Genomic DNA, 12,373 nt, shown 5'->3' with positions numbered 1-12,373 from the left:
TCGATGAACATGAGTTTAAGCAAGCTTTGGGAGTTGGTGATGGACAGGGAAGCCTGGCGTGTTGCAGTCCATGGGGTCACAGAGAGTCGAACGTGACTGAGCCACTGAACTGAACTGAACTTCCTAGGGCAGCAGAGAGGACTGAGTGAGATATGTTACTATATTATGATTCATAAGAAATTTATAATTGGTCATTCGGATGACCAAAATATATATTTCTCATATATACTTGGCCTTTATCCACAGTTCCTAGCTCATATCTTCCAAAACCTTTGCAATTTCTTGAGCTAGAAGAGCAATGAGATAATATTTGGTCACATCTTTAGCTCCTGAAAATGCTTCAGGGAAGGTGCCTTTTGGATCCCACCCAAGGATGGGGGCTGGTAGCCAGGAGAACCATGTGATTAGAGCACTGGAACTTTCCAGTCCCAGGCCTGACCTCAAAATGGAATCATTCACCAATGGCCAATGATTTAATCAATCATGTTTATGTAATACAGCCTCAGGAAACATCCAAAAGGACAGGACTGGAGAGCCTGCGGGCCAGTGACCGCACGGATGCAGGGAGAGTGGTGCTGGGAGAGGAAGGGGCCTCTGAGCAGGGAAACCGACACCCTGCCCGACGCACTGTCTTCGGTCTGGGTGGTCATCTTCTGCATCCTTTAATATCCTCTTATAATAAATTGGGGATCTAAAAATGTTTCTCTGAGTTCTGAGAGCCATTCTAGCAAACCTGAGGGCAGTGTTGTGGGAACCTCTGATATAGAGCCAATCATAGGTTGGAAGTACAGGTGACCTTCAGGACTTGCGATTGGCATCCTGAGTTGGAGGGGGTTGTTGGAACCTCCAGTTGGTAGCGGGTCACCAAAAAGCACAGGTAACAACCTGGGCTTGTGACTGGCATCTGAAGTGGAGGGTGGATTTGTGGGCTCGAGCCCTTTACCTGTGGACTCTGATGCTCTCTCCCAGTAGAGAGTGTTAGGAATGAGCTGACTCCTCACATACCCTGCTGGTGTCCCCGCCCCTTGGCTTACATGTAAAAGCATTTAGTACAGTGCCTGGCACCAGGAGGGCAATGTGCTGGCCCTGTGGAGGTGATCACTACTCCCCTTCCATCCTCTGCTGGTTGTTGGCTTTTGGGGAGGAATGGGAAAGAGGGTTGGAACACATCACGCTTATTACTGCAGCCTCTCTGCAGTGGCTTCATGCTGTTTTCCAGAAGCAGCTCCAAGCAGGGCAAGGACTATGCTTATTCCTAGCACATTCCACTATATTCCTAGCATAGCATCTGACACACAGTAGGTGCTCAACAAGTATTTGTGGAATGACTGCTCGTGTGATTACATCTATTTCATCCTGGTGAGGATAAATGTACACATTGTTGTCTCCATTCACAAAGGACTAGAGCACCAGCGAGGTTAAGTGACTTGTGCATAAACACACAGCTTGTATACAGAACAGCCGCATTCTAAGGCCAGACCCGGAGTTCTTTCCTCCACACTATGCTACTCTGGATTCCTATACACTATGTCCTATTTTCTGTAGATTTTTTTCTAGCCAGTGGGGCCATCCCTGTTTGTAGAATCATCTCTGAATTCTATGACTCATATCTGAATCACAGAACCGTTTAATAGTTGAAAGGACTGTGATGTCATCTCGACCTCCCACCCTTTGCGGAAATTTCCAACGTCTATCCGGACAATACTTGAATGCCTCGAGTGACGGAACACTCATTTTGTCTTGAATTATCAAGTTCCGGGACCAGATTTCTTTTAGAGTCAAAAAGAAAGTTCTGTATCCTGTGGGCCAACAAGGTCTCTTTTTAAAATTTTTATGTATTGGATTTATGCCCTCTTTCTGAGACATACGGAATGGATATGCTGTCCCCTTCACAACACAACCTTTCAGATGTTTGTAGACAGCTCTCATAGCCCTTTGGAGAATTTTTTTCCTCAAGATAGCTGTTTTGGGTTCCCACAAGGACTTTGGTGCGATGGCATCCATCCTAGCCTACCTTAAACGTGAACGTGAAGTCGCTCAGTCGTGTCCGACCCCATGGGCAGTAGCCTGCACCAGGCTCCTCCGTCCATGGGATTTTCTAGGCAACAGTACTGGAGTGGGTTGCCATTTCCTTCTCCAGGGAATCTTTCCAACCCAGGGATCGAACCCAGGTCTCCTGCATTGTAGACAGAAGCTTTACCATCTGAGCCGCCAGGGAAGCCCTAGCCTACTTTAACAGGCCATCAAAAGTGTTTTGAGCAATGGCACCCCCTACTGGACAAGGTATGAATTACGTCAAAGGGCCAAATGCTCATTAGGAGGCCGGAGGAGCTTCATCAGTTACTGGGGTCCCGGCTCCTGGTGTGAATAAAACAACTGCTTAAACAGTCATCGCTATTCTCTCAGCATTAAAACATGTATATTATCATATATGAAACAGATCGCCAGTCCAGGTTCGATGCATGAGACAGGGTGCTCAGGGCTGGTGCACTGGGATGACCCAGAGGGATGGGATGGGGAGGGAGGTGGGAGGGGGGTTCAGGATGGGGAACACATGTACACCCATGGTTGATTCATATCAATGTATGGCAAAAACCACTACAATATTGTAAAGTAATTAGCCTCCAACTAAAATAAATAAATTAAAAAAACAAACAGTCATCGCTTTAGAGTCACACCTGGTTATTTTCTGTGTCTTTCTTAAAGAGGGTCGCTGAAGACTCAATACTCTAAGCTTCCTTGCCAATCATGAGGTTTCTGACAAGCTACAGGTCTGAGCTGAGTGCCGAAGAATTGATGCTTTTGAACTGTGGTGCTGGAGAAGACTTTGAGAGTCCCTTGGATTTCAAGGAGATCAAACCAGTCCATCCTAAAGGAGATCAGTCCTGGGTGTTCATTGGAAGGACTGATGCTGAAGCTGAAACTCCAATACTTTGGCCACCTGATGCGAAGAGCTGACTCATTGGAAAAGACCCTGACACTGGGAAAGATTGAAGGCGGGAAGAGAAGGGGACAATAGGGGATGAGATGGTTGGATGACTTGATGGACATGAGTTTGAGTAAACTCCGGGAGTTGGTGATGGACAGGGAGACCTGGTGTGCTGCAGTCCATGGGGTCGAAAAGAGTTGGACACGACTGAGCTGAACTGAACAGGTCTGAGACTTCAAAATTAGAATTCAAAAGCTGTTGATTTTTCCTTAACAAAGAGGTCTGGCAAGGGAGGGGCTTCCCTGGTGGCTCAGGTGGTAAATAATTCACCTGTAATGCAGGAAACCTGGGTTTGATCTGTGGTCGGGAAGTTCTGCTGAAGGAGGAAATGGCAATCCACTCCAGTACTCTTGCCTGGAAAAATCCCATGGGCAGAGGAGCCTGGTGGGCTAGTCCATGGGGTTGCAGAGTTGGACATGACTGAGTAATTAACACTAACACTTTTGGAAAAGGAAATATGAAAATGTATGCAGTGTGACAGGATTATGGTGATTTTTCTTTTCCTTTTTTTTTTTTAAACTTGTCTTTATTTTCTAATATTTCTACAATGGATGTTTGTTATTAGGAGGGAAAAATCAATAAAAACTTTCATAAAAGGTAAAAGCACACAAAATAACTTCCTCCACCCTCCTTCCTTCCTTCCTTCCTTCCAAAGCGATTTATCATGACTTAGGTATCTGGTCTCTAACTGGGATGGCCTGCCACCTCATGGGCAGGAGTGCCTTGGTAATAGCTCTGTGGTGACAGCAATGGCCACGGTCCACACTCTGCACAAGAGCAGTGAATGGGACTCAGGCAGTATAACTGGATGTTCACAGCCAGGCTTCTCCCCACCCTGTCAAGGCGCTTCTCCACATCGTCCCCCTACCCTTGATTCATGCCACGGCGAGGCTGTGTTTCCTCATCTTACCTTTCGAAGTCTGCCCAGGATACCACTGGCCAGTGGTCATGTCCCAGTCAAGTCTGGACTCCCTAGCTCTCCACCCGTCTCGCCACCCTCCCCACACACCTTCAGCTGCCTGCTCTTCCCTCCAGCTGAGTCTAGAGCAGCTCCAAATGGTATCAGAAAGACATCAGGGATTCGCAAAACAAATCTTCACTGAAACGAAGACCTACAGACCAGCCAAGTCACTCCTCTTGAGCTGATTCACAGCCACCCAGGTTCTCCTCCAGCCCCAGGGTCCTTGGGGACTCTCTGCCTCCGTTCAGAGCTCTGGGAGCACCTGGGTGCTGGGAAGACTCACCGGGCAGCCTCTCGCTGCAGCACATGTCCAGGGCCCCTCCCTCGGAGTCATCAGCAGTGTGGTTCTCTTGCTCTCACTCCTGCAGCAGGACGAAAAATGGGAGGTAAGGCTGTTGATGAGTGGGGATCAAGACAAAACCCTGAGCAAAGAGGAAAAGCCTTCCTTTCCTGCACCGGGTCCTTTGGAATAACCCTGTCCCATTAGGGGGACCTGAGGAAAAGACCAACCTACGGAGGGGTCAAGCTGGAGAGGCAGGGGCAGAGTTTTGCAGGTGTCTTCCACGTGGGATAACCAGTAGCAGCATCACTAAACCACCATCAGCACCATATCTCCACCATAGAAGGAGGGCTTACGTCATGCAAAGCACTTCACAAACTTTATCACACTGAGTCTTCACCAGGACCCCATGAATTAGGGATCATTCCACTTGGCTCAGAGAAATTAAGTATCCTGCCTCAGGTCACACAGCACCTTCGGGTAGAGTGGGGTATGAAATTACAGTCTAGGACTCCAGGCTCACATTTGCACTGCTGTGCCATTCTGCCTCCGAGTTTCTGTGGGTTTGAACCATGAGTGGTCAAGAGGGATCTGGGTGACATACAATCTGTGTCCAGCCCTCCCCCATGCCCTGCCCATTTCCTGTGGCTCAGGCAGTACAAAGTGGTATGCAAAACTCTTCTCTAGAAATAGCTAGAAAAAGTAGCTGTCAATGTATTTGCATATTCTAAATGTTCTATTTCCTTCTGAAATCAGAAAACCTTCTTTATCAGGGTACCTTTCAGGACTAGGCTTGGGTCTAGAGTTTCTCCTTTACCCAGTAAGCTGGAAAAAGTTTGCTGGAGATTATCCAGACCCCAGGGAGTTTCTGTGGACTTCCCTGGTGACTCAGACAGTAAAGAAGATACTGTCTGGGTATCTTCTGGGTTAGGAAGATGCCCCAGAGAAGGGAATGGCAACCCACTCTAGTATTCTTGCCTGGGGAATCCCATGGACAGAGTTGCCTGGTGGGCTACAGTTCGTGGAGTCGCAGAGAGCTGGACACGACTTTCCCTTTTCACTTTCATTTTTCAGGAAGTTTGTGTCGTCTGACATATCCTGAGTGACTGCTCTGTTCTCAGGGCTTCCCCTGCTTTGGGAAGGGCCTGCTGCACAGCGTGGGCTCCAGGGGCTCTGCCTGCCCTTGGTCCGACCCCTAGCAGCAGCTGACTGATCCGCGGCTGGACAAGCCCACCAACCTGGGACAATCAGAACCTCTCCCCTGCACTTTTCAAATGTATTCTGAGGGCTGAACCATGGTAGCCACAGTGCCCTGGAGAGAGGGTCCAGAAACATCTGTTGCTGAGGCCATAGGAGCTTCTGCATTCCGGCCCATTCTGAACCCTGACTGAGCAACATGCCTGTTAAGACCATCAGATGCCCCAGGATCCTTCCAATTGCTGTTGTTCAGTCACTCAGTCGTGTCTGACTCTTTGCGACCCCATGGACTGCAGCACACCAGGCTTCCCTGTCCTTTACCACCTTCCGGAGCTTGCTCAAACTCATGTCCTTTGAGTCGGTGATGCCATCCAACCAACTCATCCTCTGCCGCCCCCTTCTTCTCCTGCCTTCTATCTTCCCAGCATCAGGGTATTTTCCAGTGAGTCAGCTCTTCTCATCAGGTGGCCAAAAGTATTGGAGCTTCAGCATCAGTCCTTCCAATGAATATTTAGGGTTGATCTCCTTTAGGATTGACTGGCTGGATCTCCTCACAGTCCAAGGGACTCTCAAGAGTCTTCTCTAGCACCACAGTTCGAAAGCATCAATTCTTCAGCCCTTGGCCTTCTTTATAGTTCAGCTCTTACATCTATACATGACCACTGGAAAAAACATAGCTTTGACTAAACGGAACTTTGTTGGCAAAGTAATGTCTCTGCTTTTTAATACGCTGTTTAGGTTTGTCATAGCTATTCTTCCAAGGAGCGTCTTTTAATTTCATGGCTGCAGTTACTGTCTATGGTGATTTTGATCCTTCCAATAAATTCCAATATTTTAGCTTAAGATGGTGGGATTTGATTTCTGAAACTGGCAGCCAGAAGAAACTTTAATCTACCCTTGCTATCATAGCACTTCCAAGAAGTTCAAGAGGTCAGCTGCCTCTCCACCCACTAGCCCTGCAATCCTGACTCTTGGACTGGTCCTGAAGCCGACTCCAGGCCCAACTGCAACCTTGAAACAGTGACGGGCACAGAGGTTGGGGTAAGGATGCCCCTTTTGATTCTGACATCTTCTGCTCTCAACTGGCAACTGTTTTACTCTTTCCTCACTCCAGGTGGCACGATCTCTGAGAATCCCAAACCCCAGGGGCCTGGCTCTCCTGCAGAGAGACAAATGCTATCTTCAAGGCCCTTTAAATGTCTCTGGAGTCTCTCCACTTTTCCCCTCTCTCTGCCACCTACATCTTGGTCCAGGGCAGCATCTCTTGCCTAGATTCCTGAGGCAGTCTTTTAACTGGTCTCTGGCATTCACTCAGGCTGGCCTCTGAAACATTCTCTAATATATATGGCTTTGTAGGTTGTGCAGTTTACAACCTGCACAACTGGATAGGGCAGGCCTGAGCGAGAATCAACTCTTTCACACTTACCATATAACTTGCTTCTTTTAAAAAATACTTGAATGGCATCCTATTACACTCAAAACAAAGACAATAATCCTTAGATGTGGCTTACCAGATCTTGAACGTTCTGTCCTCCATTCATCCCTCCAGCCTTATTTCATGCCCCTTTCCTTTTTAACCTCTGCACTCTAGCTACAACAGGGCAGGCTTTTTTCTACACAGTGACTTTGCACATGCTTTTCTCCCTGCCTGGAGAGCTCCTCCCACCGCACTGCCCCCCAAGGTCTCCTTCCCATTAGTTTTTACTCATAGCCTTTGACAAAGTTTGAAATTTCATTTTACCTTATGCCATTATTTGACCAACATTGGATTATAAGTGACATGAGGGCAGGGACCACCATTTGGGTTTCATTTATCACTGTAGCTTCAAAGTCTTGCTTGGTGCCCGCTCCATAGCGGGTGTTCAATACATAAACAAACACTCGGTGAATAAGTGAACGCTGCCCTGACCTTCTTGAAAAAAACCTCAGGCCCCTCAAACACAGCCATTATCTGAGCTGCCTTTTTGAAGGCAGATCTTCATGAAGGCACTTGGAACCCTTCTCCCCTGCTGCAGTCCACAGCAGACCAGTATCACGGAGCTGGAAGCCCTTTCATTTAGCAGAGGAGGAAACGGAGGCACAGAAGGGAGTCTGCCTGGCCCCAGGTTATATGCCGCGTGGGTAGCCAGCAGATGGGGATGGAGAACACCTACCCCCGACCTCCTGATCCAGAGCTTTTGCTTTCTTTACCTTGAAGAGCGCCCTGGCTGGAGGGTAGCCCCAGAGGTCTGACCCTTGGCTCGGTGCAAAAAGGTAACCCAGGTATATCCAGATACCTCTGCAATAGGACCCATGAGTGACTCACAGCTGCTTTCTCACCTCAAGCCTCCCAGGCCCCAAGTCGTGTTCAGAATAGCTCAGCCCTGCATGTGTGCAGCGGACTCTATAAATAAGCTTCCTAGAAAATGACTAATTTCATCATCAGGAAAGCAGAAAGAGTAGCACCTCTCATCTGGAGAGGACAATGAAGCAAGAGCCTGCTCTGGGCCCTGCAGTCGAAGGACTCCAGGCAACCTCGCCAAAACCTGCATGGTGAGGCTGTTCAGGGGAGGGTTTGAATTAGATTTCCAAAGGGAAGAGCTGGTGCATTCAGGCTGACTCGAGAAGCCCAGTCTCTGGGCACTGTCCTCCTTCCTCCCAGCCAAGAGCAGAAATAGCTGCTTGCTGTGCATTACTGCAGGCTCCTTCTCTTCCTTTATCCACTTCAACCAGCTGGGGACACAGGAGAAGAAAACTGGCCTGTGACCACAGGCAGCCACTTGCTGGACTGGCCCCTCACTGCTACTCTTAGAAACCAGAGAACCCCCGAGATAAAGAGACTAGGAGATCACCCGGCCTGTCCCTCCCTCACCGATGGAGAATGTGTGGAAGGGGAAAGAACCTTTCCAAAGCCACTGCCCCATTCAACAAGCGCTCACTGAGCAGCTTCGGGGAGCAAGGCAGCAGAACTAGGAACACACCAGGCCCTTCCTCCCACAACTCCCAGTCTTCTGGGGAGACACACAAGCAAACACGATTGCTCCCCCACCAGCTTTAATAGATTGCATGCATGTGATACCTTGGGGAGCTCAGCTTGTGGTGAGGGGGTGGAGGGGATGTCTTCGGTAAGGGGAATATAGGAGCTGGTTCTTAAAGGATGTTTATAGGTGGATGAGGGGTCACAAGGAAAAGAACTTCTTTCATGGTACAAACAGAAACAGGGGAGCACCCCAGAGGCTCGAGATGGATAGAGTATTTGGCATTCACTGAAGTAGTTGGTCAACAGGCTGAGGAAGTGATGTAGGCCAGGACACAGCAGAGGCACTTGAATAGAAATCCTGCCACCTGGGTGGGGCTTCCCTTGAACCAAGAGGTGCCACAGGCTCCCCTGTCCCTGGGCTGAGGAGGTCTGTTGTAGGAAGGGTGATTAGTGGCATAGATTTGAGGAACAGACATTAGACCCAGTTGGTGGTTACCTGATCTGGTCCCAAACTACATCTGGGGTAAAATTCACATAACATAAAATTCACCATTTAAACCATTTCAAATCATGAGAAATGCTGGGCTGGAGGAAGCACAAGCTGGAATCAAGATTGCCAGGAGAAATATTAATAACCTCAGATATGCAGATGACACCACCCTTATGGCAGAAAGTGAAGAAGAACTAAAGAGCCTCTTGAAGAAAGTGAAAGAGGAGAATGAAAAAGTTGGCTTAAAGCTCAACATTCAGAAAACTAAGATCATGGCATCTGGTCCCATCACTTCATGGCAAATAGATGGGGAAACAGTGGAAACAGTGGCTGACTTTATTTTTCTGGGCTCCAAGATTGCTGCAGATGGTGACTGCAGCCATGAAATTAAAAGACGCTTACTCCTTGGAAGGAAAGTTATGACCAGCCTAGACAGCATATTAAAAAGCAGAGACATTACTTTGCCAACAAAGGTCCATCTAGTCAAGGCTATGGTTTTTCCAGTGGTCATGTATGGATGTGAGAGTTGAACTGTGAAGAAAGCTGAGCGCCGAAGAATTGATGCTTTTGAACTGTGGTGTTGGAGAAGACACTTGAGAGCCCCTTGGACTGCAAGGAGATCCAACCAGTCCATCCTAAGGGAGATCAGTCCTGGGTGTTCTTTGGAAGGACTGATGCTGATGCTAAAACTCCAATATTTTGGCCACCTCATGCGAAGAGTTGACTCATTGGAAAAGACTCTGATGCTGGGAAAGATTGAGGACATGAGGAGAAGGGGACGACAGAGGATGAAATGGTTGGATGGCATCACCGACTCGATGGACAAGAATTTGGGTAGACTCTGGGAGTTGGTGATGGACAGGGAGGCCTGGTGTGCTGCGGTTCATGGGGTCGCAGAGAGTCAGACATGACTGAGCGACTGAACTGAAAACATACGGTTCCAGGGTACTTATTACATCCATAATGTTGTGAAACCACCACCATCATCTAGTTCCAGAAGAGTTTCATCGCCCCCAAAAGAAAAGCCGGGACCCCTTAAGGAGTCCCTCCCATCCTCCCCTCCCTCAGCCTCTGGCAACCACTAATCCTCTTCCTGTCTGTCACAGATTTGCCTGTTCTGTGTATTTCAACTAAATGGAATCTTACAATATTGTAGCCTTTTGTGTCTGGATCCTTTCACTCAGCCTAACATTTTCTAGGTTCATCCCGGCTCTAGCATGTGTCAGTACTTAATTTCCTTTAACAGCTGGTTAATATCCAACTCCACGGGCAAAGTACATTTCACCCATCCACCATCTGACGGACTTCTGGACTGCTTCCACCTTTCGGGTGTTGTGAATAGTGCTGCTATGATGCAAACTTACCTTTTAAACTCCGCTCCCCCCTTGCTTAACGACTTTGGGCAATCCTCTTTCAATCTGGACCCCTGAGGCTTCATCCCTAGGCTCCACCCCTAGATCCTAGGCTCCTGGAACCTTAAATGTCATCAGTGTCATTCGTCCACTCATGTTTGAAGGTACTGGTGCCCCTGGCGGGGTGCTGGAGACTCAGCCTGGACCAGCCCACCTTATTTTCCAGGAGCTCGTGGCCGATGGGGGAGACAGATCAGGTAACACTGGGGACTGGGTGAAGAGTGTTAACAGAGGCCTGCCTGGGAGGGACTGTGGGCACATCACCTCTGCCTGGAGGGTGGGACGGTGGATGTGTGGGTGCTCTTAAGAGACATCCTGGAGTGGATGTCAGCTTTGCCCAGGATGCATGCAGAGAAACAGCTGACAGGTTTGGGGAGGGAGGCAAAGGAGTCTGCACTCTCCTCCCAGGTGGGTGAGGAGGAGCTGGGATGCTGAAGCCAGCATCTCTGGGTGGGAGGCTGAGCCCCCAGGAACCTCCTCACCCAATCCCAGGCAGATATGCCTTCTACCTTGGGTTTCCTGCTCCTGGGGCTCCCAGGGCTCGCTAGAGCAGGGGTCTCCAACATTTGGGATCTAATGCCTGATGGTCTGAGGTGAAGCGGATGAATAAAGAATACGTAGAAATAAAGAATAAATAGAAATAAAGTGCAAAAAGAAATAAAGTGCACAATAACCGTGATGTGCTTGAATCATCCCAACACCACTCCCGCCCCCATCCGTGGAGAAACTGTCTTCCATGAAACTGATCCCTGGCACTAAGAAGGTTGCGGACAATGGCTCTAGGCTCTAGACACCCCAAAGTGTCCACACGGAGTCTCCACCACCTCCCAAAGCTTGAATCCCACTACACGGCCATGTCCTCAGGACCAAACCTGTCCACTCCGACTTCCAGGCCTCTGTTCATGCTGTTACCTTAGCCTGATGTTTCTTTTCCCCCTCCTGTCAAATTTTACTAATTCTCCCCATCACCTCTTTCATGAAGCACCGCCTGATCTCCAGGGAAGAATTAAGCTCTCCCATCTCCACTCCCACCCCACACTGGCTCTTACTCCTCTCTGCCTCTGACTTTATTCTGCTGCTGTAGTTAGCTGTTTGTGCACCTGCCTCCCCGAGCAGTGACTTGAGAGCACATTCACCCCATCAGCCACCCCTGCATTCCAGGTGTTCAGGGCCCAAGCCTGTTGATGTACACATTAAAGGTCAGATGGAGGGCAGTGGCAGGGTCTTAGGGGTAGTGGTTTTGAGGGTTCTGGGTGGGCAGAACCTGGCCAGGAGCTTCCCAACCTGGAGAAGATGGCCATATCATGGCCAGAAAGGGACCCAGAATGCCACCCAGGTTCTCATCAGCACTTCAGTGTGCAGGGGCAGAGGACATGCTTGCTTCATGGAGAACCAGGCTGACCGCCTCCTGCAAATGAGCCACGTGCTTTAGAGTGGACAGGTGGAGCGACCTCGCCTTCCTTCCCAGGGCGGTGGCAGGGAAGCACATAGGTGTTCATTCACCTCCTCATCACCATCCCCTAATGTCTGGATGGGGAGAGATATCATCTGGGACCAGGGCAGAAAGTTTTCTCTGGACAAAGCACACGAGATGTGAATGGAGGAGAGAGGCTGGCTTTAGGATATCCCCAAAGAGAAACCAAGGCAAGAGAGATTCAGTACTTGCCTCAGGTCACAAAAGGTGTGAACAACTGTTTTCAGGCACTTAAAAATCCCGATTCCCTTTCGGGAGTTGCCTCTCTCTTCCCCAGGTGCTCTGCCGGTCCCTTGCCGCAGGGACGGCCCAAGACCAGAGGTCAGTTACCTGTCATCCTGTGTCACACCCCAAAGCCTTCTGACAAGCAGCTTTCCTGCGTAAGTCTGTCAGTTTCTGTTGCTGGCACCCACAGTGCTCAGACCGATGCGTGCAGCAAACTCGTGGAACAGATAGGCGAGCCCAGGACTTCCAATGCTTAGTTCACTGCTATTTCCATCCTGCCAAGCTGCCTACCCTCCCTGCCCAGCTGTCCACTGTCCAGCCATCTGTCCCCACGTCTGAGCAGACTGCAAACTCAGAGCGCTCTGGATCCCAAACACAGGGTCTGT

At 49.2% G+C, this 12,373-nt stretch overlaps 1 protein-coding gene across 3 annotated transcripts in view; it reads right to left on the bottom strand.

Moving 5' to 3' along the window:
• PTPN5 (protein tyrosine phosphatase non-receptor type 5) overlaps positions 1-12,373 on the bottom strand; it is a 58,543-nt gene that overhangs the window by 30,114 nt on the left and 16,056 nt on the right. For all 3 annotated transcript variants that reach the window (XM_061406229.1, XM_061406228.1, XM_061406230.1), the window contains exon 3: positions 4,234-4,312. In XM_061406229.1, the coding sequence (XP_061262213.1) occupies positions 4,234-4,258 (25 nt within the window). In that variant the 5' untranslated portion in view covers positions 4,259-4,312. The remainder of the gene's footprint in view (positions 1-4,233; positions 4,313-12,373) is intronic.

Source organism: Bos javanicus, chromosome 29 (assembly GCF_032452875.1).
Source record: "Bos javanicus breed banteng chromosome 29, ARS-OSU_banteng_1.0, whole genome shotgun sequence".
NCBI lineage: Eukaryota > Metazoa > Chordata > Mammalia > Artiodactyla > Bovidae > Bos > Bos javanicus.
Note: the sequence above shows the minus strand (reverse complement) of the source record. Positions and strands in the feature narration are given on the sequence as shown.